The 24,207-nt window shown below is 42.2% G+C and overlaps 1 protein-coding gene across 1 annotated transcript; it reads left to right on the top strand.

Annotated features, from left to right (window-relative positions):
• The first annotated feature begins 4,084 nt into the window (after positions 1–4,084).
• Positions 4,085–23,812, top strand: TTLL12 (tubulin tyrosine ligase like 12). The gene is made up of 14 exons (XM_065742419.1): positions 4,085–4,250; positions 9,236–9,411; positions 11,514–11,712; positions 13,301–13,460; positions 14,119–14,252; positions 15,232–15,308; positions 16,805–16,921; positions 17,033–17,227; positions 18,723–18,834; positions 19,311–19,462; positions 19,550–19,631; positions 20,109–20,177; positions 22,225–22,363; positions 23,293–23,812. Exons 1-14 carry the CDS (start codon positions 4,131–4,133, stop codon positions 23,442–23,444), a joined length of 1,884 nt encoding a protein of 627 aa, XP_065598491.1. The 5' UTR covers positions 4,085–4,130; the 3' UTR covers positions 23,445–23,812.
• Positions 23,813–24,207: the final 395 nt, after the last annotated feature.

The raw sequence follows: 24,207 nt of genomic DNA on the forward strand, positions 1-24,207 counted from the left end.
CAAGATCTTGGGAAAACCACCCAGATATGCAGTGGTGGTTACTGTACCAATTGGCTAAGTCTGGACAGTGGGCAGGAGTGAACAAAACCCTTTGTAGATGCTGCTGCGACTTCTAAGTTTTATTATCAATGTAAATTATGTACAAACTGCTATTTCCATATGAAATGTATCATGGTAGTTTAGAGCAAAGATAGTGAATAACTGTACAAAATTTGATACTTAGAAAATAAAATACTGTGATCCAAGCTTTACCAATATTTTAAAAATACTGTCAGATTCGTAGTAGATAATGTTGTTGTAAATGTACCTTATAAGAAAATACATTTCCTTTTGCCTCTGTATATTAATAGCTTTGTTTTCTATGTCAAAGCTCAAAACGAAGCATGTAATAAGACTTTTGTTAAAATCACTTTCATAATAAACATAAAATGGAATGGATATCTTTGCTGCCATTTATTCATGTATACACATGTAAGGCTCAACATGCCAGTGTAAAGTAGATAAGAATCAGAAGACAAATCATCTTGATAACATCTATATTTTTAAATTTAGTTAGCATCTTTGGGCAACAGAGAGCATTTTCCTTCTCATCAGACAACAAGTTCGTGAGCGCTGGGCGCTGAGTCATGGACAGACCAAAGTGACGTATCGGTTGATATCCCACCCCTCAGGACTTTTAACAGTTTCTTAAAATAATTCTTATGTACCTCTGTTTATCTCATTCAGGTGGAAGGAAGCTGTCTTCATATGGTGGCCTGATGTGCTCTTCCCACCGCAAGCTGCTGATGAGAGCAGTGACTTCCAAACTCAAGCTGCCTTTTCCTCTGAGGTGTGGGTAGAGAGGAAACCGTGCTTGCACCCAAAACATTGATTTAAGGAGAGATCAAGAATGTCTTTTCTCCCCTCTATCCCTGCTGTAGAAAAACTGCATTTACTCAGGTTGTCCTGCTGGCTTTTAGATATAATAATCACAGTTAAGCAATCCGTGATTTGTTCAATGCAAAACTGGATGTTGATGGACTGAACAGAAAGTAGTGCACCTGCAGTGACATCACTAGCTCTGTTAAATGTGATTTGGGTCATCTTTTGCAGTTCAAGAAGTGCAAGTTGTCACCGAAGTGTGCTGGACCAGACAAAAAGCACAGATGTTAATAAGTCAGTTGACAAAAGGTGAGGTTTGTCACTCAGCAGTGCTTATTAACAGATCAATGCCATCTGCAGAACGTTGTTAGCAGTGTGGCAGCCACCTATGTGGGTGACCTGACCTGACACACCACCATGATGCGTGGTATTCTGCCAATACTCTCATTTAAGTAGCTTATCTTCTTAACAGAAAGCATTTATCATGTGATAATATGTATGTTGTATGTGATATAAATAGTATCAGTATGACTGATGACTATTGGTGTCACTGTGGCAGCTTCAAAAGGCATAAAGAGACAGTTACATTCTGATTGGCTGCACAAATCATTTACTGCTTTTTTCTGCTAATGGCAGTCAATTTAGGTAATAATGGCAATCATTCTAATTGCACTCCAAGAAGATAGAGCACCACTTCTATCAGATTACAGACGGTGCCTCGTGATGGAGCACATGTGAGATGGTGCTCAGCTGTCTTTATTCACTTCAGATCTTTGATGGAGTAATATGAAAAGTCAGCTCCTATCAAAGACAGAAGACTTGAACCCAGAAGTTCCTCACAGTCATCACAAATCAAATTAATTTCTGGTAATGAAGTAACTGCATACAAAAGCAAAAGCCAGTTCTGCAGTTGTGACAATGTGCATTTGAGTACAAGATTCTGAAATAAGCATTGCCTGGTAAGAATTGCAGAGTTATGTGTATCTCAGATCTTGCTGTGACTTCCCAACAAGCTCACAAAGCATAATTTTGACACTTGGCCTGATGAATGGCACTCTGGAGTGAGCCAGTAAGTAAATGAAGGCACACTTTGCATTGACTTACCTTCCTTTTGTTCAGCCACCAATTGTGGCTGACTCAGAAAGGGTCTGTCCTGCACAATCATAGTTTGCCTCTTTGAAATAACTTCAGAATAGATAGTCAGTTATGAGGAACTGGTAACATGCTGAGTGGTAGGTGATTGCTTAGTCTCTGAATCTTTTTATGTTAAAAATTCTGGGAGGATTTTCCAGGGATATTTCCCTGTCAGAGCAAGTTTTCTTTCTTCCTCTGTTTTATGGAGCCATACCTGAGCTTCTACAGCACATGAAGCCACGATGGGTTGCAGTCTGCTTCCTCGTGCTGCTGTTGCTGCCTAACACCGCAACAAAATTCCTTCAACTGTATTGCTAGGCTGAGCAACAGGGATGCTCTTTCTCCGAGTAGCTATATATCTTGCTGTGTAAAAAAAAAAAAACAAAAAAAAAAAAAATGCACAGAATTAAATACACGCCACACTAGACAAAATTTGCAGATATGCATTTATTTAGTAGCTAATTTGGCTGCTACAGAGCAGAACTTAAATGAGGCTGTAGTGGGCAAGTCATGGGCACTGCTGAGACCAAGTGGCATCATAGCTGCTTGGGTTGGACCCCTGCAGATAATGATGGATCCTATTAGTTCAGACTGGGGTAAAACTAGTAAGGTCAGGTCTGGTGTTTTTTTTTTCCTCCCTGGTTCTTTGTAAACACTTATTAGAAACACCCTGTCAAATTCAACAAGCACTTTGCCTGAGTAAGGGCTGCATTGTTCAGGCCACAGATTAGTCACTGTTCCTAAGAAAACAATCAGAAAGATATTCTGAGGTAACTTTTGCCTTACAGATACCATCAACAAATATGCACTTTTGTAATGAGACGTGACAGCAGGGGTACTGCTCTGGCATCACAAGTGATCTGTGCTGTGGAGTAGGAATGCTTGCTCCCAAAACCTTCACCAAGCAGCCCTGCAGCTGAGGTGGCGATGTGGAAGGGGCACATGCTGGACTCTGATCCTTGCTGCAGGAGGAGATGCACTCCTGGGGGAAGAACAGCAGAAGAATGGGGTGAGATGCAGGCAAATACCTCATTGGATAAAGTCAGGGAATAAATATAATTTACTGTTGCTCCCACATCTCAGAGTCTCACTGCTCTTAATCCCAGTGATTATGACTACATCTTATTATTAACTGGAGTTCAGCAGCAACAGTTTTGACCTTCCTGACCTGCACACTCACCCAAACAGCCTGGAAACACAGACAACTGCCAGTGGCCAGAAGTCCTGCCCGAAGTGAGGCAGAGGTGCAAACAGGCAGTGAGAAAGCACCTACATGCACTTGGCAAAAACAAGGTTACGTAAATCTGTTGGAGCAGGATCACATTCCCTCCAGACAGGGCATGCTCAGTGCATCTCTACTGAATGAGGAAATGAAGAGATATCCTACTTCTCTTACTTTGTCTGCTTAGGGAAAAAAACAAGTCTAGTGACTTGATATACACGATACAGGCTGTGCATGAAGGTGTGTGCACCCATAATACATATCCTCTAGTGAGCGTGTGGCGGAGCAAGAGCTGAGGGAAAGGTGGCTCTGGGAGCAAGCTCCCTGTGAGGGCTGTGAGCTATCTAGACCCCATATAATGCTAGGGTGAGATCACCACAGACATCTTTCTCCAAACTACAGTGTTAGCAGAAACATCTACAAACTTAGAGAAGCATGGCAGGAGTACAGTTCAGGCAGCTGGCTTGTGACATTTTGTTGCTCAGGTAGGCAGGTCTGCTTAGTGATGTCCTGGGAACATGTGGGAGCACAGCATATGGTGGGGCGTGGATCTCAGATACCTAGCCTGAGGATTGCGTTAGAATGGTAAAATGGTTACTGCACGCAGGCACTGTTTCACATCTCTTTGTACTCTCTGTGTGTGACCAAGCTACCGCAACTCTCTAACACAAAGACCTCCCTCCTGAAAACTGATTATGTGCAGAGGAACTGCTGTGCCAGCGCTATATCAGACATCAGCCCAGCAACGCAAGATGCCAGCAACTCCACATCCTACAGCCGGCATCCCACAGCCGCTCCTCTCAACGCCGCGAGGCTCCGCCCGCCACGCGCGCGTCCCCGGGGCAGGCTGCACCCGGCATGCTCCGCTTCGCGCCGCGCTGAGGCGCAGGGGTGGGCTGAGGAGGGATCGGCCATGGCGGGGGACGGTGCCGAGGAGCTGGCGTCTTTCGTGGCTCTGCACGGGGCTGCGCTCCGCTCTTCCGGCGTCCCGGCGCGCTACTGGGAGAGCCTGTGCCGTAAGCTGCGCGGAGAGGTGAGTGCGGGACGGTGGGCTGACGGGGTGCGGGGAAAGCCGTCGTGGGTTTGCTGGAGTAGAGGAGCCGGGAGTTAAGGCGGGAAAGACGGGACCCGAAACCGGTTGTGTGGGGAAAGTGAGAGCGCTCTGGGGAGTCTGGAGGAGTCAGCCCGCAGGTGGGAATAAGGGCGAGGTGAGCTCGCTGGAGCCTGAGGGTGTGGGGAGAGGGCTGGGGCTGAGGGCTGGGGGGTGGGGTGACGAGTTTGGACGCGGAGTTCCGAGGCGGTGGGTGAGGGAAAGCAGCTGCGGTTTAACACTTGCACGAGTAATCAAATTTCTGATTGCTTGGGTGTCTTTTTTGTTGTTGTTGTTGTTGTTGTTGTATTTTTCCTTATCCCAACTTTAAAGTTGGAATGGATGGAAGCTTAAGACGACGTGATACAGAGTGCTTATAACGCGCTCAGGAGGGTTTAAAGGCGTTCCTGGTAGTTCCTAATGGCTGTGTATTGCAGAGAAAATAAATCTACATTAACTCAAGCAAGTAGTCAGAGAATCATAGGGGTTGGAAGGGGTCTCAGCAGATCGTCGAGTCCGACCCCTGCTAAAGCAGGTTCCCTGCAGCACAATGTGCAGGAAAGCATCCAGGCTGGTTCTGAATATCTCCAGAGGAGACCCCACAGCCTCTCTGAGCAGCCTGTTCCTATGCTCTGTCACCCCCACAGTAAAGCGCTCTCTCATGTTTGGACGGGAGCTCCTGTGTCCCAGTTTGTGCCCATTGCCCCTTGTTGTGTCACTGGGCACCACTGAAAAGAGCTTGTCTCCCACCTGTTAGATGTTTATAAGCATTGATAAACCACGAACTTCCTTGTTGGACCTGGGAAAGAAGAGAGTCGAATGAGGAAAACCATAGCTGTGATACTTCCCCAGGGGCTGGCACAGAGAAGGCACATATCCTAGGGTGGCACAGCACACGCTGTCTGTTTCATTAAGCTTGCAGCAGTGGCTGAGTGTACTTGATTGTGCTAAGTGCTGCAGGATGTGGGAGAGAGAAATGTAATGATTTCAGTGTGCTGAGGAAGATAAACCAGGCTGCTAATGGTGCGTGTCTGTGCCGTTGCAGCTTGTGGATTTTATCCAAAAGGGCAAACAGACATGGAGAAGACTGGGGTTTGTAGGGAAAATGACGATGAGGACTACAGTGGCCTGGGATGAACCAGAGCTGCAGTACCTTGTTCAAAGCTTCAGTGCGTGGGCAGCTGGGGGAACAGCAGAGGAGGTAAAAGGAAAGGATGAAAATTAGCAGAGGCTTCAAGTGAAGAGTAACTGGGGAAAATAAATCTGTGAAACACAGTCCCCAGTATGAGTTCCCTTGTTTCCCGCATGAAGGTGGGAGGAGTTTTTCATCTGTCCTAACCTGTTGTAAAGATTAAAACTTTCTAGCGTAGAACTTGGAAAACTTGCATGCATAACACAGATAAAATCTCCTCTTACTTTCATCAGTATCTCCAGAACCTAGCCCAGGCAGCTGCTTTTCAACACGTGTGCTTCAGCATGCAGCACCACTGTATGCCAACAGCCTGCAAGAGAAGTGGAGGGGTTTCACTTGGAGAGCTGCTGGAGCTGGTTTACTCCTGAGAACCTCGTGTAACCACAAATTGCAGTGGACTGCTTGTCCTGAATGCAGTGTATCTGCTAGGGCAAGAAACCTGCTTTTACTTATTTCCTTATTTTACATTTACCAAGTTTGGCAGGCTTCTGTATTTGCAGTATACTCCTGTGGCCCTGAGAAAGCATTGCTCAAACTTGGACAAAAGCAGTCCTTTAAGCGATGTTTTCTACTTACCTGTTAGAAGGAGTGCAGCGTGATTAGTGTTACCAGGCTTTATTTTGCAGGGCAGGGGAGGGTGCACTGATGCTCACAGGCTGCCTGTGGCCTTCACAGCAGTTTGCAGCGAGCCTGCAAGGAATTTGCTGAAGGTGCCTGTGCTTGGCAGTCCTTGCCATGACATGTGCCTGCTTTGTTTTGCATTGTCTGATTTAATCGGTTTGTTGGGTTGGAGTTGTAGCTGAATGTGAAGAGACAGGATTTGCCTGAACCTGGCTTGCTTTCAGCTGCTTCTCTGCAGCTGGCCGGCCTCATGCTGCCAGGCCCTCACCATGTGTTAGGCACAGGGCAGAATGTGTCAAGTAGGTTCCAGAGCATCACACTTGTGGTTTTAATCTTCCAGATGGCTTCTGGTCACTTTGCTGCTGCCTTTAATGATCTTGGTGGGGAAAGCTCATAATTCCTTGCTGCCTGCTATGGCTGGGCTTAGTGCTTGTGCAGCAGCTCCAGCTTGGGGGTGTCAGAGAAATTTCTGATGTATTTTTAGGAGGCAGGACCTCTGGTAAAGAAATGTTTAATTCATAATTGTAATGGTGGGCATCCTGCAAACGGGAGCGCATGCAGAGACAATGTTACATCTTTTATATACTTAACTTTCTCACCTGGTTCCTCGTTTGCTGAGTACTTCAGGTTCACAATCTTCACAACACTTAAGTAAACATAGCTGCTGAGCAAACATAAATCGTTGCTAGCTAAACATGTGTCAATACTTAGTTGCTTATTATGTTTTCTTCACACAGATTTTGTCTGTCCAGTGCCAAAGTTTAGCAGTTTTTCTTGTCAAGGAATTTTGACTTGTCAAGAACTTGAATGGTAACAGCATTATCACAGGAGGGGGTGGGCCTCTTCTCCCTGATAAATAACGACAGGATGAGAGGGAATGGCCACAAGTTGCGCCGGGGAAGATTTAGATTAGACCTGAGGAAGCATTTCTTTTCTGAAAGAGTGGTCAGGCACTGGAATGGCCTGCCTAGGGAGGTGGTTGAGGCACCATCCCTAGCACTGTTCAAGAAGCGTTTAGATGAGGTGCTAAAGGATTTAATTTAGTAGTTGGGTAGGGATAGTGATAGGAGGATGGTTGGACTAGATGATCTTGTAGGTCCTTTCCAACCTTATGAACTTATGAACTGTTTGGGAGGGTATCTGGGTTATTCCGGGTAGCTGCACAGACAAGAGCTGCATTCTTTGTACTTACAAATCACTCCATCTCCTTAATTCCTACAACTCTAATTACTCCGCTATCTGCTAAGCATGCGGTAATGTGGAAGGTTCATCTAAAGGACAAGTGATGAAGACTACCAGAGGACACCCCCTCCCGATGAAGTAAGACCCCCGAAGATACTGTTAGTACTGATAAAGGTCGCTAGATGGCAGCAGAGACCGTGAAAGAAAATGCTTCTCGTTTCTAATGCAGAAAACGACATTCCGTTCCTACAGGAGCCACCTGACGGCAACGAACGCAGCGCTGCTGGCGGCCATCCGGGGAAGGGCTCTTCCTGTCAGAAACTTGACTGAGTGAAAATGGCTGTGAACTGTACCGGGCAGGCGAGCAGGGACTTAGAAAGAGATGTTGGTGGCCCCCTGTTGTATCAGCAAGAGGCCGCAATACTGCTTGCTTGAGTGACTTTATCCTAGCAAAACTGGAAGACTAGAGATAAATTGTAATTGCTAGCTGTTTAGATGCCTGCTGAACTGTAGGTGATGTTAAGCCATAACATACCTTATAACTCATAACATACCTCTCTATAAAAGGTATATTTTTAACCTCCAGTGAGATTGTTTGCAGTGATTTTATCTACCCTAAGAAAGACATTTATATGAAGTTAGCCAATGCATTCTCAGCATCTCTCTGCACCCCCTAGCTCAAAGCAAAATGCCATCACCGATCCTCAGGAGGCACTTATAAGTACGTCTGCTCTGGTCTATGGTACAGTGCTGTTTCCCTTCTGCCCTCCCCTCTTGCTGCTAGCTCCCCTTGGGCAACTCTGCTTTGTCTGTGTGGCCTGCTTTGCAAATGCAAAGTTGATTTCATTGCCCTCCAGCTGGGGCTTAGTGGAGATTATCCCAAAGGAACAAATAAAAGCTTGTTGCTGCCTCTGGGATTTTGCAGGCAATAAACTGTTGATGTCTAGAACTAATGACTTGTGATAGTGATGCAATGGGCTTGGTACACCCAGGCTTGACAAGTGGAACTCCTGCCTCTGGACATTATACTTCTAGGTCTGTCACCCTCCCTTCTGCTTTCTAGCAAGGTTAGATGGAAACGTGTTGTTAGGAAGTCAAACTCCTCTTTAAAAATGATGTGTAAGAGGATTAATTAATGTCAGTCCCTGACTGACTTAGCAGAATAACTTCCTGCATAAGGGTTCGAAGTGTCTTCTGAGACTTCACGCATACTTCTTGAAATTACCTGCTTATGTTGCAAACACAAGTTATAGGTAGTATCAATTCTCTGCAGTAAGTATACAGGCCGTCTTTAGGCAAGATTTGTGTCAGAAGGGAAGCTTGTGTTGGGCTTAATTCATTTAGAGCACACTGTTGTGTCTAGAGTGGTAAAGAATGCACGGAAACCCTTTTCAGCAGACCAGCTGGGTACATATAGACTTCAGCTTGCAGCAGTGTGAGGGGGCTCCAAACTCATCTGCAGGTAAGCAAACTGTTCCTTGTGTAGGGAAGGAGAAGGAAACTCGCTCACTTCTTTAACTGACTAACAACTTGACTGGGAGTCTTAATGTACTTCATTGTGGTTCTGGAGCCTGAGTAACAGCTTGTTTTGTTGAGCATTACATACCATAATATGAGATTGTATTTTGCTGCAATTGAATTGTTTTGGAGTTGAACAGAATGCTGTTTTAAGTTTCTTCTGTGATTAGTTGAAGTAATGGATGATCATCGATAGATCTTTGGATGCTAAGGAAACCATCAAAGCTTCCTGACAATGTTAAGCAGAGAAACTTCCCAAAGAACTTTACTAAATGTGCAAGAATAAATTCTAGACACCATTTTTTTTTGTTAAACTGCAGGCCAGAAATTGTCTGCACCTTCTCAGTGCTGCATCGTGCATGTCATAGTACTGCCTCAACTAACTGCTTGTACTTTTGTGCACTTTCAATCTCAGGTGTTTGATGCTGGTGACTACTTCGGGATAATGCAAGTAGAAGAGGTAGATGAAGAAGAGGAAGGTGATGAAGAAATGGAAGGTGAATTGAAAAAGAAACCAAATCCTGGTAATGAACCTTGTTTCAAAGTTATCGTAACAAATGAGAATGGGCTTCAAGCCTCCAATCCTGACAGGTGAGTAGTGGATTCTGTGCTGGTCCTCAGTCCTTGAGTAGTCTTAAACCCTAAAATTATGAGAGCAATTTACTTTAAAACTTGTTGATCTTATTCAGAAATGCACTTTTGTTTGTTGTTGTTTTTTGTCTTTCTTACCTTAAGACACAACTGCTTGTTCCAGGAAAGATAAATGATTTCCATGCTACAAAGCATATCTTGTAAAGAGACAAAGGAGTGCAGGAATCTTATGTTGCTCCTTATTAAATCATGGAGGAAGATACTTGTAAATTAGTTCTGTGATACTGAGAGAAAGAATAAAGAAGAGGTTGATTTTGAAATGGATTATATTGGAATAAAATATGTGGGTTTGCAGATTCAAAGCATTTGCCATTGAAAAAATACTGAAGTATTAATTGTATCCTGTACAAACCTCAGGCTTAGGGGATACTGAGCTGCTTTGAGTGATGATACACAGGCTGCTGAATTTCCTTCAGTTGACTGTGATGCAATTTGGGAGTGACATCATATGATTGCGTGCTAGACACTTGTATGTAATCAAACACATCTCATGTTTTGTTGGCTTTCTTTCAAATCAGCTTATCTGTTGTGATTATGAGATTAGCATGATCTGCTAAATTAGACAAGTTGCATAAGAAATGCATAAAAATAAAAAGGTGTTTTAAATGCTTGATATTACATGAATAATGTTATTGATTAATACCGAATATTTATTTGTCAGTGAAGTCTAAACTCAACTGGACTCCAAATGTCATTCTGTTCAGTTGTATAGAACATATTCGCCAAACTTCTCATTTATTTTTTTATTTTTTTTTAGATCTCAGATTTTTAGGCTTCATATATTTACCTAAACTTTATGCTGCTTGTACTCATCAAGACAGAGCATGGGTATCTGCTTTTACATGCGTGCTTTAAAGTCAATGCCTTTCTAAGTCTGAGAACACAAGCTGTGAAATTCAAACCAACTTGTAGAAAGTCTTGGGCTTACTTGCAGCGTTCAGATGTGTGGTTGTAAAAGCAGAGTAGCAGCATGTGTGTTTGCTGAGATCTGAACTGGATTTCCAAAGAGATTGACCTTAGCATTCTCCATAGTCTTTAGGCTTAAAGTTAAAGGACGTTTATTCTCTGTGTGGAATCTGATATACAAGAATCATTCAGGGATACTTTGCCTACGTGACAGCTGAAATGCTTTTAACTTACTGAAAACTGAGAAGGGGAAATTAAGAAATAGAATTTAGATTTTTTTTCTTTGATATGATTCAGTAAAAAAATATAGCTGAAGTGTGGAGAATCCTTCTGTTTAAGTAATCAGGCTTTTGCTGTAAAAAATCATGCAGCCTACACAAGGGTTAAACTTCTCGAGGAGAGGTACGCTAGTTGGCTATGGTTTGATTTGGTTTTAGATTGGTACTTTTAAACAATGCGTTTTCTTTTTAGTGAAGAAAAGAATCAGAGCCAAACAAAGAAAAAATACTCAAAACCTTGAAACTTTTTGAACTTATGAATTTTATGTATGATTTCTGGAGATCATGCCTTTCCACCTAGTTCTACAGTTAACTGTAGATATTGCAGAGCTTGTGGATAGCAAGGTCTTTGAATGCTTTTGCAAAACAATGCATTGTTTTCCTTCTTCAAGGCATTCAGGGTGAGGTTGGATGGGGCCCTGGGCGACCAATGTAGTGTGTGGCAGCTCTGCCCATGTTGGTGGTTGGAACTGTGTGGGCTTGAATGTCCCTTCCAACCCTAGCTGTTCTATGAATATCAGGTTGATGTGGTGGAAGAAGGAAGAAAGTCCTGTGTTCCAGGATCTTAAGGAGAGCTGGGCTAACAAGCTGAGTACACTATTCTGTTTGTGCCTCATTATCATAAAGTGACTGACTATTGTATGACAAACTTTGAGGAACAAAAAGAGTGCCGTGTTACTGCTGGGAAGCTAACCCATGTTTCTAACCCATGTGTACTCAGGGAGTTACTTTGCCACTGAGAGAGTACTTAGTTATCAAACTGTCTGCAAGGACACATAGCTCTTACTCACAGAAGTTTTGGGCCCTTGTATGGAAAAATATATTTACAGTTGCCATTCTGCTAAAATTCTCTTGAAGTGTTTTCCTCATCGACCATGCCTGGACATACCGTATTGAACACGCCCGCCAGCAGCTGCTTCACGTGCCTGGATTACTTCACAGAATGGCAAATCTCATGGGCATCGACTTCCACGGAGAGGTCCCAGACGAGGGCAGTGTTGAGCAAGTGTTACAGGAAATGTGGAAGTACAATCAGACCTACCAGCTTTCTCAAGGGGTGAGTCTCTGAACATTAACTGGGGTGCTAAAAAGTACTGAGCAACCCTGAGTGAAGACATTCCAATGTATGGCTACTACCAAATTTGCTTTTTCAACATAAAAATGTTCCTTTATGGGCACTGAACAATAAACTTCTATTTGAAAGGAGAGCAAATGCCATCTAAGGCTGAAGTGTATGATGGCTTGCTCCCACATTTCTGATCAGAACACTGAGGGTTGCTTTTTCTTGTCTCTCCATGCAAAGGAGAAGGAAGGGCAGTAGAAAGGGGGCATCTACTTGTGTGTCACGTTTGTGGGGTTTTTTCTGCTCACCTTTATTTATAGTAAAGGAAAGAATCCCTCGTGACTCAAGTGCCTCACATGAATGCATCTCTTGGCAGCCATGCTTGCACCTTTCTTCATCTGTATTGAGTGTTTTGCCTACTGAGGGTATTTATGCTGTCAGATAACTTAGTTTCCTGGTTTTGATTTGGCATCTGATTGTCAGTACAGTGTAAATGTTATTTCTCCCTCAAGTGAGAACCAGCTAGTTTCAAGATGATGCGCTTCTAGATGTAGCTTACTCTAGATCCTGGTTTTAGGTAATGTGGATTTGGCCCTTTAGCACATCTTGAGCCTTCGGACACACTCAAATGTATACATGCCACTTCTGAGGAAATACAGCCCATTTAAAAGGCTCTTGTGGAGGCTGTGGAGTAGCTCCTATGCTGTGTTATTTTAATTTGAGGATGGAAATGATTAATTCTTGGGGCCAAGCCCTGTGCAGAATGGACTGGGCCTGTCTGTTTTACCAGCAGCTTGCTCAGTGGTGTATCAGCTTAGCTCACAGTAGTGTCAGGTCTGAAAAAAATCTCTTAGAAAGGGACTTGTGCTTTATTTATTTTGCCTTTAAATTAAAAGGTTTGAGCAGTACATCTCAATCTTTCTATGTTATGTCTTGAATTCCCATTGTTTTCTTACGAGTCACATGAAATTATCCGCTTCCACTTGAAAAATGCTTTCCTGGAAGACAAATAATTCAGCCAGTAGTTGAACTTGGCTTCAGTTTCTCTTTCTGAAGCTGAACTGCTTTGAATAGCTTAAGTCTAATCTATGTCTCCCTTTCTGCATCTGTACAAGGGTGACTGTAGTGTTAACAAGCAGTTTAATGTTTATATTTTTCATTCAGGGTCTTTGCATGACAAGTTGCAGGGAAGGAGTGGTTTTATGATGCAATTTCAACAGTTTTAGAACCAGCAGTCATTGTAGCTCTGCTCCCCTTCATTCTTACAGCTGCAAACTTGAAACTCCTTGTAGAAAACCCTTTCTCGTAGGAGCTGAAGGAAAACTAACCCTATGAGAAAACAGCCTTCTGTTGTGTTGTCTCCCTGAGCTGGCTTCAGGGGAAGTGGATCTGGTAAGCAAGAGTGCTAACATAAGAAAAAAGGATGGGACTGTTCAGTTAGAGTGGGAACAGGCTTGCCAAGTTTTCACAGTGTCTTGGACGCGTGGAAAATCCATAGGGGGTACTGTCAGCACCTTCTGTCTTGCAGTTCTTTTCTGGCAATTGGTAATTGCAGTATTTCTCACTCTCTTTAATTGTACAGACTGCAGAAGAGAAAGTTCCTGTCTGGTATATTATGGATGAATTTGGATCACGCATTCAGCATTCAGATCAGCCTAGCTTTGCAACAGCACCTCTCTTTTACATGCCTCAGCAAATTGCTTACACTGTTCTCTGGCCCCTGAGAGACCTAGAAACTGGTGGTAAGTTGAGCCTCTGTTGTTTTTGCTGCTCTTTTTAGTGCCCACAACAGAAGGTAGGCCATATTCTTATAAGTCATTGAGCACTACACAGCACAATATTTCAAAACTAAAATGACTGAGTATTTTCAATGCTATCAAAATTCAGAGCTCTCACTGTCTGATATTTTTAGTACCATAATTAGTGAGGTAGAGGCTCAAAACATTGACAGAACTTAAATCTTGCATCGCTGTCTTAGCAAAACTACTGATTCAGGCATCTGGGAGTTGAAGAAATCCTCCCCAAGAAGTCTGTGGTCGTAGCTGTTTCTACCTCTCTGAGACGACCAAGTGCTTGAAGCTGGGAAATACTAGACTTGGACTGACTTGGCTGTTGTGCTCTTGGTTGGGTGCCTTGTTGTGCCTTCATCACGTAGAAGGAGTAATAGTGTTCAGCTATGTAATTAAACTGTCACAAGTCAGCTGGTTTTTGGACTAATTTTTATATTGCAAGTAATACCCTTTTTAATACAGTTCTGCAGTTATATCTAGTTTTGCATTTTGATTCGGAGATTATAGTATTATTAACTGTTCACCCCTTATTTGTGTGATGAGGTGTGAGGGGGTTGCAGAGTGTACAATTAAAGGCTGTTCCTGAAAGGCTGTCCTTGTTTCACTGCAGATGAAGTGACTCGTGATTATGCTTACGGGGAAACTGATCGCTTGATCAGGAAGTGTGTTTTGTTACCATGGGCACCTGCTGAGCTATTGGATGTCAACTGCTTTACCCCAGAACCATCGGAGGAGCATTACCAGGTAAAGTGTAATAGGTGTCATATGTTATCTTTTAAGAGATGGTATCTAAACAGATATCAGGTGTTCTCATTCTGCTTTTTATCAGGCTGAGAGATTGATTCAGAGTATAGGTATTAACTTCAAATAATCCCAAAGAAAGCATAGTGAAACAAGAAATTGTTTGCACATAATATAACTTTGAGAACAGAGGCAACAGATGTGATCTCTAATATTAGACAATATTGCAATAACATGTTTCTTTATATAAACACAGAGCGAGGTCCTTCATATAAGGTACCTATCTTCCAGTTAAATGTTTGAGACGTTGTCTGATACGCTTACTCACTGCATCTGTTAATGTAGTTCTTCTGGTCTGTCTTGAATTACAGAAGGATTCACCTTAGTACACACAATTGTAAACATGTTGTTGTGATTTTTAGTGATATTTTCTGTAAGTAAAAGGTGTCCACCTACATGGACTGTGTAGGACACCACTGAACACTGTGGAGGGGAGGGCATAGTGCAGGACTGACTTTGCCCCTCGTGACTGTCACGCACTCAGTTGAATTGACACTTGCACGTGTTGCATGTGCGTGTGCTGCTTGGTTAAAAAAAAATAGAGGGATCACTGATAACATTTCAACCTACTTAAATGTATGTTTGCCTGTGAGGGCATGCGGGTTTTGTTATTAAGCAGTTACATATGTTTTCTTATTGAATTATTATGTTTAGACTTGATAGGTCTGTCAATAGACTGTTGATAATGGTAGTTTTTAAAAACCTTGGATGAACAGTTAGTCCTGTTGAGTGTTTTACTTATAGTTTTTTCTTCTGAAATTGTGTTTTCCAATCAGTTAACCTATAAACGTGACTGTGTGCACTTTAAAATGCAATTTGGCCTGTGTTGCTGTACTTACTTGCTGATTGTTGTGAAGTCTGACTCAAGGCTGCCTGTTCACTGTGACTATTTTTAACTTCCTTGGTTTTGTTTGTGTTTTAGGCCATTTTAGCAGAAAACAAGGAGAAACTTCCCATAGCAATCAAGCCATCAGTTTACGATAAAGACAAAGTTTTCAAGTACGTATCTGCAAACAAAACGCTTTCTTACCAAGATTAAGTATGATACTTGTGGCATGCTTTAGTTACATGAGGTTATCAAATACATTAAAACTTTGTTACAGCATTATAAGGCCATTCTTCAGGTCACCACTTTGAACCCTGCTTCCTTCAGCAAAGACTACAAGTTGCTCCAGAGCAGTGGGTATTTGTCTTGTCTTTGAGATGAATTTGGTGGTGTACTTCCTTCAGGAGGCCACATATTGCAGAAAGAACTACTGGAAGGGCTGTATGGGGATATTAACTTCACTCAGTTGTAGCAGTGGGGAAGGAATTAGGACCTCTTTTGATGACAGTGCCGGAGCTGTGAAATAATTTCTTCTAGTCTTGCCCTCAAGTGTAAATAGTACAGTCAAAGTAATGTGTCACACACAGAGCTATGCAGAGTGTTCGTGGCAGTAAACAAAGCATAATAGACATGCTTTAGGTGTTTGGGATTTTTGAAAAGAATGTTCCCCCCTGTGACTGGGCTCTTTCAAAAGTTCATTATCCCAGGGAATTCTCTCTTGGGATTGTATCTTGTAATTGGTTGGTCACAGAAGAGGAAAGAAAAGTTAACTGATGAGAACAGGTCTGGAGAGGAGGGAGACTATAATGATACCTCAAGAGAAGAGAAAAAATAACAGTTGCTTAATCTGTTGAAATGTTCACTTCCCCTGGTAACTTCTTCTCTATGTCAGTCTGACTTTGAGTCGTCGTGTTGAACTCTGAATTAAGCGACCTCACTTTAAGCTGTTTAAAATCATCCAAATGCTCTACTGTTGCTGTCTGCTTATTTTATCATGTCAGGTATCTTAGTCGCTAAATGAGGTGCAAGCTCTTTTTGTTTGAGACATTTGATTTAGAGGGAATTCCTAAGCTACACAATATCTTTGAGATCAGTCAAGGATGGGACAGTATGTTTAAAGGTTTGTAGTGCTGGTTTTATTGTTTTCTTGCTGGAGTATCTGGGAGTGAGAAGCAACGTGTATTAATCCCAGAGTTGCATGTTTTTGTGATTTAGAAATTTGTGTGTGAAGTTCAAAACAAATTAGAACAGTCATCACAAGCTGCTGTATAAACTGTGCAGATTTCATATGGATTTGTTCCTTGTGGTGACAGGTTGATGGTTAGGGGTCTTCTAGAAGTGAAGGTACTTACAAGGTGCCTCTCCCTCAAGGTCTCCTTTATGTATAATAGTGAATGCATGTAGTGCTCTCCTGACAGAGGCTGTCACTGTTCTCAATTCCAGGTTTTGTTAAAACTGTTGGAGCAAAACTCTTCGAGACGTTTTGTCTCTGAATACTTTATTTTGAATCTGTCCCACAATATTTTTTTTTCTGTGGGTTAAAAGCATAACTCTTGTAGGGAGCCAACATTTAAAAAACAAAGCACTGTTTTCTATTCAAGCAGCAGCTCATCCGTTTCAGAAACCAAGCTGACATTTTTCTTCATATCCCTGTTATCTTCATATCTAGGGTGTTCACAGACATCCAGCAAGTCCTTAACAGCCTGACGCATCCCCGTTTCGTATTCACAGACAGCGAGGCAGAAGCAGATATCCTCTACAACTTCTCACACTTCAAAGATTACAGGTTGCAATTCTTTCCCTAACCATAGAAATTCTTTTTTTTTTCTTTGCTGTATGGGCTCCCAAAGGCTTTCCTGGCCTTTCCCTTCCCTGTAACAACTCCTTTGTTTTGTAGGAAGCTAAGTGAGGAAAGACCTGAAGTAATGCTGAATCAGTTCCCGTGTGAGAACCTCCTGACTGTCAAAGACTGCCTGGCATCCATATCTAGGCGAGCCGGGGGGCCGGATGGGCCAAGATGGTTGCCACGTACTTTTAACCTCCAAACAGAACTGCCCCAGTTTATCTGTTACTTTCAGCAACGTGAAAGAAGGTGATCCATATTTCTCCTTCCTTCTGTCTTGTGCTTTTGATCCCACTCTACTCAAGGACAGGCGTCTTGTGTTTGGGGGTTTGCAACTGGTGTGTGTTCAAGTAAATTTCACCTAGAAGGTGAGATCTTCTGAGCTATTTATCACAGTAGTGGTGAAATGATGCATTTTGAAATACAAGGAGTTGCCGTGGTTTTAGCAGGAGATTTGTAGCTGGTCAAGGTCTTTCTCATTATATTTAACAGATACACAGAGGATCCAAATCCATTTGAGCAAATGTTTTTTGTTTTGTTTTTTTTCAAGGGACCAGTATCAGTTGTTCTTAAGTGGAAAATATTTAGGATGAAAGTATTTGGGTTATGTTTGGATATAGAATTAAAAAAAAAAGAGCTTTAGTATTAGCATTAAGCACTTGTGGAGCTTTAGGAATTTGAATTTACATTCTTTCTGCTTCTATGGATCCCTTAGAATCTTAATAGGGAAGGTAAGATTTTCTTTATTAAAAGAGAGAGGGCATTTGGTTTTGCTAGTCAAATAAATTGCTGCCTGACATGAAGTTCTAACTGAAAAGTCACTTCCTTGGTGAGTCTCGCTTATAATGTTAGCTGCCAGGAATTTCATTTAGCTGTTCTTTGCTCTTTGGAGTTCACTTTTGGATAGCGTAACCGGGAGGGAGCACTCCTTCCACATGTCTTCAGTCTGTGGTGTTTCAATTCCTTTTGAGCATGAATGCCATGTGTATGTAAGGGAAAGGAGACCATGGAATAGTAAGTTTAATATAAATGAAATACTGTCTTAACACTGCTAACTTCAGCTCAGTTTGTGCTATTTATCGTGAAGCCCAAGTAGTTTCTCAGATTGTTTTCACTGAGGAGAGAAAGATGCAGTGTCACCCTGTCCTCATTCAGTAAAATGTATCGAATGCAGGCCAGCGTGTTACTTGTTTTCCTTGAGGATATTTCAAGGAATATTGCCCCCTTTAGGTGACCAGGCACTGGGAAGTGAGAAGACTGTGGTGTGCTCTTGTTTTCTTTCAGCATGAATCGCTGAGGTATTGTCTGACTTCTTCCTCAAGGTCGTGGTGTGATGTATTATGAATTATTTGGAGGTGTTAAGTGAGTCAGCTTTGAAACTCATGGTTCCCTGCCGGCACGGTCTCAGACTCTTGGCAGAGTGGTGTCTGTGCTGTGACCTCCCTGTGTTTGTGTGTTACTGTTGATGAGTTCTTCTTTTTTGAAGAAGTTAGATCCTCAGAAGGAAATCAACAGTAGTGAGAATGTGCTAGGCCCTAACTGAAAAGGTTGAAAGCTCCTGCTGCCCTTTTTCCCCTTTGCTCTGTTGCTCAAAGCTATCTATCAGAAGTCCTTAGTTCTTGTTCTGTAGTGCACAGCTTTATGAAGTACTTAAGACAGAGGAGTATATAGGTCAGTTCAAGTGGATGTCGAGATAGATGAATGTGGTGGATGCTCATAGGTTTCGGCTTTCTATCTCTCTCAGAGGAGAAGACAATCACTGGATATGCAAACCGTGGAACCTGGCCAGGAGCCTGGACACCCACGTCACCAACAGCCTCAACAATATCATCAGACATAGGGAAAGCAGCCCAAAGGTTAGTGAATTTTTTTGTACCATTATTCTCTCACTGTGGTGATCGTTCAGTTGATCCCCAGCTCGGTGGCACAAAACACCACCACCAAGAGACAAACGATGGAGCTTTTTTTTCTGTGATATGCAGTCATAATGTCAGACCATCACCTCTTCTTTATTTCTACTGATGTGTGGACTGCATGTATTTGTCTGGAATGCAGAAATGCACAAATTGCTTTGTATTTCTATTCCAAAAGGTTAATGCCACTAAAACTGTAAATGAAAAGGTTTTTATATGTTCTGGCTGCCCAGCTATCCTAGCCAGGCTCTAAAGACTTGGTAAAACGCCTATTGGTATGTATAAATAATGTCAGTTATTTATGCACACTTCTAAAGAAAAACTGAAACGTGTACAAGGATGTCTTAAAGCCTCAGTACCCACTGGTACTTTTCATTTCAGTCAAATAATATTTTGTGTGGGTTTTTCGTTTCTGTTAGGTAGTGTGCAAATATATTGAGGATCCAGTCTTATTTCACCGAGAAGATGTGGGGATGGTGAAATTTGACGTCCGTTACGTTGTATTGCTGCGCTCCATAAAGCCACTCAAGCTGTACGTCTACGATGTGTTCTGGCTGCGCTTTTCAAATCGGTAATTACGTCCGTTTTCCTTGTTAGACTGATGGGATTACCTTCCAAGGTATCAGATTTGATTCTAAGGAACTGTCTTATTCCCTAGGGCGTTTTCCCTCAATGACTTGGATGACTATGAGAAGCACTTCACCGTCATGAATTATGCTCCTGGTATAACGTTAAAGCAGGCAAGCAAACAGCCCAAAATATTCCCCTGTCTTTGTGCTGTTAGAGTGCCTTCCAGTACCTTCTTTCGTGACTGTTTCCCTAACGCCCTATTTCATATTGAAACATAACAGTTGCTGTTATCTTAATCAGGTATTTTTCCTGGACGCATAATAATTTGACATCTAATATATTGATTAGATAATAAAAGATAATGCAAACCTATATATAAACCACATTAGTAGAGATCAGTTTTTTACATATAAATATAAAATATATATACCATATAAATATATGGTAGCTGATCATTTTCAAAGACTTCAATATAATCTCTTATATAGGAACACTAGAACAAGAAAGGGATTTAGGGTACTGTCAAACTTCTTACTTCTCCACCTGGGTTTCTGTGAATAGCCAAAAGAAGTTTGGTATTCCAGTGTCATCTGATTGCTTGGTCACTCCCAGTCAAAACAATATTTGTTGTTTCTAAACTGTTTTAGGTACACTGTGAAGAATTTGTTCCTCAATTTGAAAAACAGTATCCTGAACATCTGTGGACAGCAGTGCAAGTAAGTCAGCAATTTGCATTTGTTTTGTAAGCATCTGTGAATCCTTTTTAACTCGGTAAACTGTCTTTTCCAGAAGTTAATTTTTTCCTCAGGAAGCATACTCTATGTCCTTTATCAACTTCATAAAGGACAGTAGATGTTAACCTTTACATTAGAGTAATTTATTTAGTTGGACTAATTCAACCTCAAACACTTTTTTAGCTTTTGAGGATTTGTTTCGTAGTCACAGTCAGAATTCCTTATATTGGACTCAGTAATAAAGCCAGTCTTAAACAATGTCAGGATCCTGGGAGCAGGATCAGTTTTCCTGTGAGTTCCACCCATTTTGAGGAAGGATGCCAGTTACAAAAGCTTGTGGTTAGGAAGATTTAGTATTTCCTGCAAAACAGCAGGGAAGTTGGGAGTGTCAGGTGTTGTTCGTAACAGGTATTGCTCCCATGACGTGAAAAGTTGTTTTAAGAGCTTTCAGTACTGTCCTGTTCAGTAGGGTATTAACTCTGAATCTGAAGAGCTGAACCACTGAAATATTCAGGCTCTTACTTCCTTTGTTCTGAAGGACTTCACAACGCAAGGGGCTGTCAAAGCAAGTAGAAAGCTAATCTCCTGAATCAGGTTTTGACCTGCCTACATTGAGCAGTGCTGCAGGTCTAAAGATCTCCCTGTGAGCCTTCCTGTTCACTCCTTTGTAGCACGTTGGAGCTCGCTTACAAGATGAGGATGTGCCCAGCTGTGCCAAAGTGGCTGACAAAAATAAACCTTACCTCAGGGTACTGTGCTTGAGGGGCTGCGCTTCCAGACTGGATGGCACAAAGGCTGTATTTATACACTGTGACAAATAAGAGGTTAAGCTGATCCCTTCTTTTAGAAATACTGAGTTGGTGGGGGAGGGATGTTTAAACAAGCACGTTATCCCATGTGTTGAATTAAATCTTGACTTGGGTGCTGCAGCGTAGGATTTTCAGCTGCTGCTCTAGCTTCTCTGCATGAGCAACCTGATCATAGCCCTATGCCTGCCATTGTATTAATGGCTTTTTGCAAGGAAGCTGACAATGCCCCAACACTGAGTCATATTTAAGCATATTTGATCTGCAAGAAAAAGCTCCCAAACTGTATTTCTGAAAAATATGCAAGAAGGCAGATGAGGATGTTCTCATTCAAGTAATGCTTGAAAGAAAAAGCTGAATATGAACAGATGATTCAGAAGCATGTAACTGAATTGTTGCATTCTTCCATATTTCTAATGAGTCAGAAGATGCAGAAGGGATTGTAACTGAGTACTGGTTAATGTATGCTTTTGAAAGAATAAATTGAATAAATCTATATTCTGAATAAATTTCCCAGCTGAACCTCACATCCAAGTAAAAGATATTCAGAGTATGACAGGTTATGCAGCACTGGGATTGAAATAGTCTGAAAGAAACTGCAGAGACTGAGAAACAGATCAAAAAGCCATGCACAGGTGACCTGGAGTAGTAATGTACAGAGTATTACTCCCTGCAGAGTAATGTGCAGAGTGAATGATTTACTGCAGTATAGTTTCCATGCTTAAAATTAAACCTGTATGTTCTATGTTTTATTTCGTTTCCACGTTGGCTAATTGTTTATGGAAACACCAGTGTAGCATGCACATATATATATCTTAACAGACAGGGAAGTAAAAACTTCACCGTTGCACTACTGGTGTGCACGGAGCTGTCCTGAGTTTTCTCTTTCTCCTCTGCGTAGATGTGTGATATTGTACATGGTGCCTTAGGAGAAAGCTGATTCTGACAGTAAATGTGCCATTATTAGGATTTTTCTCTTGCTTACTAGCTCCCAGGAAAAAGTCCACAGGTATCCAAGTGCCCAGCACTTTCTCTGTGTTGGTCTGTGCCTCAGTGTACATTTTGAAGTTAACAGTGTGTAGATTTTTGTCTGTGGGCTAGTGTCATTTATATAAGTTCTTCTAAATACCAATGAATTAAGTGATTAAAAGGTAGGGGTTTAAAATTGTTTCTGTGGTAGGAAGTTTGCTTCTCGTTCTGAGACCTTTTTCTATTATTATTAGGCAAACATTTTTAAGGCATTTGCTGAATTGTTCCAAGTTGCTTCAGCTAAACCCGCACCTCTTGGCATCTGCGATTATCCCTCATCAAGAGCTATATACGCCATTGATTTGATGCTTAAATGGGACACCAGCAGAGATGGTGAGAAGATCATTTCTTTGCATGTTGAATTCATATTTGTGAACTTTTTCAGGAAATGATTTCTTCTGCTCAGATTTGAATGGGTTCTCAGTGTGAACTCCCACTGATACCAAAGGAAATCCAAAGCTGCAGGTCTGTGGAGCTAGAAGCTGCTGGGCTGGTTAACTGTGACAGTACGGGGAGCTGCTAACTGTGCTTGGCTAAGTCCGTACCTCCTCCTCGTACTGCTGTCCTCTGGCTTTGTTTTAGCTTGTTTAAATGCAGCCGTACAGGGGTAAGTTTTCTTTCCAGTTTACAGCAGGAGAGTGTCTGAAATACCTGTCTGTGTCCAAAAGCCTTAAGCAGACATGGTCCTGCTGTGGCTTGGCCCCATGTCTTCAGAATGCAGTGTTAATAAAGTAAAGCAGGCAAGGGACCACATTCACCATTTTGGTGCTGTCGGTGTCCTCAGGACTGTCACTCAGTTGACAAGTCTCTGCCAGGATGTGTATGTGGTGGTGCTTCATGTTATTGTCACAGCGTGGTGGACAAGCACTTGGAGCCTTTCTTCCAGCTGTTTGTGGATGACTGGTAGGAAAAAAAAAATGCTGATTAAGGCTAATTTTTTCTCATCTCACCAGAAGGCTCAAAAATGTTCTGTAGGTGCGCCCTGTGCACACCTATCTCTCAGGGAGAAGAGCTGCAGGGGCACCAACATGGAAGTGAACTTCCAGGGGACTGGAAAAGAAAACTCAGTTCCCAGGGCACAGGCAGAGCTCCTTGCTTGTGCCTGGCTTTGCTAGAGGAACAATTAGGAGTGAAACAAAAAACCCTGCCCGGCTGGGTCATGAAAGATGACTTCTAGCCCTTTTCTAGCTTGATGACAGGCAGTGGTTCATGATCTCTGTACAGCTTGTATTAACAGGCAGTGTTTGTGTTCCCTTTGACAGGGAAAAGAATCATGCAGCCTCAGATCCTGGAGGTGAACTTCAATCCTGACTGTGATAGAGCCTGCAAATACCACCCTACCTTTTTTAATGATGTTTTCAGCACCTTATTTCTGGATGAAACAGACAGCTGCCACGTGACGTGCATCGTGTAGCCACAGGAGGCTTGACTCTTTCCTTCACAGATATGCTTAACAGCAATATTTACATTTCAGTTCTATGAGCTGCTGATGCAATTCTTTTCCTGTATTAGTAACCCAGGAAAAAAAAATGAATCATAAGAATACACATATACCTGGAACTGTTCCGCTCATCGTTTTGTCTGCGTTTTCCTTGTGTTGCTTTGTGCTGTAAATCACCAGTTTGTATTGACCAAATGTCTTGTTTGAGTATGGGAAACCTCAAAATAGGACAGAACTGGACCACCTGAGTTGTTTCTCAGGTACACTAATCTCTTGCTTTCTTGCTGGGAAATATAGCATAGTTCCCTGTGTGAACATTAAAATTACAGTTTACCAAATCATCTTGGGGTTTGTGTATCATTTTCTTAGCCACTCTTCTGTTGTACAAAGATCTAAAACGTTTACATCCACAGGCAGAGGTAAAACAGGTTATTAACGTTGTATTTGGCAAGTTTACTGAGAATCAAGTGTATGAAGCTTGAATGAGGGGGGTGAGGGAAGGACCAAAAGACGGTCCCGGTAGTTTTCCAAAAGCTGTTCAGAATCTGCTGAAATTTGTGTGGGAGGTTATTGGTCTGTGTTTATTTTGAGCTCTTGGTAGTGTTGGTATGCATAAAGCGGGAGGGGAAAGGAACATGAACAGTTAGCATCTCAGTTCTGACCTACTGAACTAAGCTGAAGTATTCTGAAGGAGTGGAACAGTCGAATTTATTTCAAGTACTTTGACGAAGGACGG

The sequence above is a fragment of the Cyrtonyx montezumae genome, unplaced genomic scaffold (assembly GCF_038088225.1).
Source record: "Cyrtonyx montezumae isolate F1298 unplaced genomic scaffold, pur_monq_1.0 scaffold_3, whole genome shotgun sequence".
NCBI classification, from domain to species: Eukaryota; Metazoa; Chordata; class Aves; order Galliformes; family Odontophoridae; genus Cyrtonyx; species Cyrtonyx montezumae.